Genomic DNA, 3,983 nt, shown 5'->3' on the forward strand with positions numbered 1-3,983 from the left:
TCCATGTTCCTGCTCGACACCCTCTGCTACAATTCTCCATGTCTCCATGTCTCCGTCTCCATGTCTCTCTGAATTTGTACCTGTGCTATGTTAAAGCGCTTTGAGCAATCAAAGAAACTAGAAAAGTGCTGTAGAAATACAGTCCACTTACATTCTGATTACTTAGAGTAACAACAACTGTGGTGATGTCATTGTAGGTTAGAATAAAAGAGCACTTGTGGAAATCAAATTATATAAAGTATATATAATATATTCAGTGTAATATAAGACCTTTTCCCACTGCACTTAGCCTCAGGCTAACGGAGCATTTTCTTTTTGGCCTGAAAATAACCCCCATGTTTCCAATTCACATTACAAAACTAAGCTGCAGTACCAGTAAAATGCATCCCATAACCTCAGTATGGAATATGTAGACATTCTCTCATGTTTCAAGTTTGGTTGCAACCCCAGAAACAAGAAATGACAAACTGCCTGCATGATTGAACTCACAAAAGCAAGCGAGAAGTAAGTATAATTTTTTTTCTTTGCCTTACTTAATTCTTTACATTGGCGCAAATTAAATCAATAGTTATTGTAACATTGAAAATTACGTGATTAAATATGAAAATACCAATGTAAATAAAATCATCTGAACACAATAGTAGTTGTAGAGTCATCTGCCACTCACAAACAAAATCTGTTGAACGGAGGTTCAGTCAAAAACTCAAAAATAAAAACAAAAGTTATTTAACTGCTTGAAATGTGTTATGAAAACTTGTAGCTAAAACATATATACTGCTGGAAATGTGTCTTATGAAATCCCAAAACAGCTGAAAACTATGTATTGCTTGATGCATGTACTGAGTATTGGAAACAGCTAAAACTATATCACGGCTTAAAAGTGTGTTAAAGGTCAAAAATTGATCTTAAGCCTTAAATTATTTTATTATTATTTAAATAAAATAATGAATAATGTATCTGGTATAAGTATACACCCCCTATGTTAAATTCCCATAGAGGCAGGCCAGTTATTTCATGGATCCAGGATACCATGCATCCTGATAAAGTTTTCTTGGCTTTTGGAATTAAAATAGTAAGATATTATTTATGAGACATTACTCATTCACAAAGAAAATTGGTGTCCTTAGAGGTTGGATTTTTTACCATCATTTTCCAAAAGATTTTTTTTTCTCTCTTTTAAGTCAAATTCAGCATGGGTATTAGGCCTGCACAATTTGGGGGAAAATATGACAGACATTATCACAATTTTTTAGCTTAGAATTGACTTGATTCTCTGCCACAATTTTTTGGACCATGACAAAATCAAACAAATTGGCAGTACCAAACTTTTTTTTTTGAGGCATGTATAGCACATTGTGCATCATCACAAGCTGTGAACATAGAAGCTTCAATGAAGAGAAGGGGAGAGCATAGCAGAGCTTGGGAGCGCTTTAAAACCTATTTTATACAGTCTATGTTTAAAACTCACGGATAAAAGTAGTTGCGTTTGTGAAGCTGTTGGCTCTTAAAATTAAATGTGAATTTAGTCATTAAAATTATTTTTTTTCAAAAATTAAATTGTGAACAGGGTGAATCGAAATCGCGATTTCATAGCAAGTAATCGTGCAGGCCTAATGGGTATGTAAACTTATAAGCACAACTGTATATACCAAGACAATTGCGTTTGTTGGAACACCGGCAGTTCCTAACTGCAAGTGTGTTATAAATTCCATTCATATTTGGTTATTCTGCTTCCAACGTACACAACTTTAAATAGCAGAAAGTAAATCCGTTTTATTGTTTAAGAAAATACAGATAATTGCCACTTTTTTAAAATGTAAAAAAAATTCCTATATCTTCTGACTAAAAATACAGATAATTGCCCCTTTTTAAAAATATATATATAAAACAAACTCCTATCACCAAAACACTGTAAAAGAAAGTTATCACATGCATAATCCATAAAGATGTGTCCTCCAGTTAATACTGCATGGATGTGATATGATCATTCTGGCTTTTACAGAGTCTAACAGGCTTCTTTCTCATCATGTCATCTCTTTGGCTTCTGAATATCTTGTTTGACCTATTGGTGGTGCTGTGACTTTATATTTTTGGGCTTTTGCAACACACTGTACACTGTGTCAACTTGCGCAGGGTGCTGTGCCTCCTCCTGGGGGAAATGCTGTGAAGTCGAAGCCTCTTGTACATCCTTGTGTCCTTTACTACCGTCAATCTTATTTAGAGAGGGAGTCACAGTTGGTACCTGTAAAAAGCTGTAGACAGTATCTACTTTCTGACTTTGCTGGGACCCCAACTCATCTCTTGGGCCAATGGTTGGGCTGCTGGTCTGGCAAGGCTGTGTGGGATCCACGTTTTCATAACAGGCCTCAGCTTGACTGGAAGAAGAGGTGGAGACTCTGGGCACAGGTTGTGCCTCCACTGCCTGGCTTTGTATTGTCTGAGCAGTAGATGTCTCTGTCTAGAAATAATGCCGTAAAATATATTTTCAGTCTGTTGTAAAAAAAAATAAGTCACAGTCCATGACAAGACACCTACCATTAAAGTAAAATTATATTCCACATGTTGTAATCACCTGAAACATTTTATTAAATAAGGATTACACCATCTTGTCAAATTGTTCTTATTTTAAATCCTCAACGTGGCATAACGAAGATCAATTTGAAATAGTGCTTTTATAAATCCAGTTTACCTGACGATTAAATTCTGTTGAAATCTCCTTGGCGACACACACGACAAATACACAGAGGGATAGACACATCACAACTACTATGACAATCACAGTGGGTTGTTCCGATGCCTCTTCACGCTTAGGGTTAGATTCTCTAAAGCCTGGAAACACATTTTAGCAGACAGAACCCAGAACAACTTAATTATTAAACTTGTGAATAGGTTGCCCAAAAATGACCATAAAGAATAAAATGATTACTGGATTTAATCTTTAACTGGAAATTTGTGATCAACATATACATGAATCACATAACACTTACACAGGTCCTTTATGCTTTCAGAAACATTGCGCGTGCTGACATTGTTGTTGCCACTGCAGATAATAGATCTGTTGTCAGTGAAGATGGTGATGTTGACCTTCCTGAATAATGATCTCTGAGATGTTCTGCAACTGTCTTCAACACAGACAGATGATGCCCAGTCGTCCTGGATGGAGCAGTTGAATGTGATGTTGCAGAGTCCAGCAGACAGGTTGGAGTGCCGTCCTGACACACTCACGACCGGTCTGGGAACAGTATCTGCAAAAACCCGCCCAAGAAGATTAATTAAGGGCATTAGTGTAGGTTGTTTGTTGGCACACTCTATCGGCAACTATTTAGAATCACAACTTATTTCACGCAGGAATTGTACATTTGCATTTGCATGTATAACTGCATTGGGAGTGTTTTTTTCCTTAAAATACATCATTTGCCTGTACTATGTCAGCTCTGATAATACCAAATTTATTGTTGCCACATGCTCTTTATCAGACATTTAAAAGCCAATAAAACCTTCATAACTGAGATCAGAGGAAACTTTTCACATATTGTATGAACTACTAATATGACAACAGGGACGTACAAAGGCTACAGGAGACAAACAATGTTAAATCCTGACAGTATTTTACTTGGATCTTCATGTGATTTTATTGGTAAACCAGACTGTAGACTTTATTTTCTGTTTTTTTGAAGTCACAATGAAAAGTGTGACATGTAGGGAACGAGGACCAAAGCACAGAGACAGGCAGGCAGGAGAGTTCAAAGTAAAGGATTTAACCAAAAAGAAAGGGAATACAAAAAGGAATCCACAACTGCAAACACAAAGTCCAAAATACAAATTTGACAATCCCCAAAAAAGGGAGCACAGATACCTCAGGGAAACGGAGACCACAACAAACACTGGCAGGAACAGGCAAATAAACAAACACACAGGGAACACGCACAGCAACACACAAAACAATCTGACAAGACATAAAGGGAACACAGAGGTTAAATACA

At 36.6% G+C, this 3,983-nt stretch overlaps 1 protein-coding gene across 1 annotated transcript in view; it reads right to left on the minus strand.

The window, feature by feature from the left end:
• Positions 1-1,722: 1,722 nt before the first annotated feature.
• si:ch1073-220m6.1 (uncharacterized) overlaps positions 1,723-3,983 on the minus strand; it is a 4,120-nt gene continuing 1,859 nt past the window's right edge. The window contains exons 3-5 of the mRNA XM_032544028.1: positions 2,988-3,245; positions 2,690-2,829; positions 1,723-2,458 (exon numbers count right to left, since the gene is read on the minus strand). Coding sequence (XP_032399919.1) covers positions 2,063-2,458; positions 2,690-2,829; positions 2,988-3,245 — 794 coding nt within the window. The 3' untranslated portion in view covers positions 1,723-2,062. The remainder of the gene's footprint in view (positions 2,459-2,689; positions 2,830-2,987; positions 3,246-3,983) is intronic.

Source organism: Etheostoma spectabile, chromosome 19 (assembly GCF_008692095.1).
Source record: "Etheostoma spectabile isolate EspeVRDwgs_2016 chromosome 19, UIUC_Espe_1.0, whole genome shotgun sequence".
Classification (NCBI taxonomy): Eukaryota; Metazoa; Chordata; class Actinopteri; order Perciformes; family Percidae; genus Etheostoma; species Etheostoma spectabile.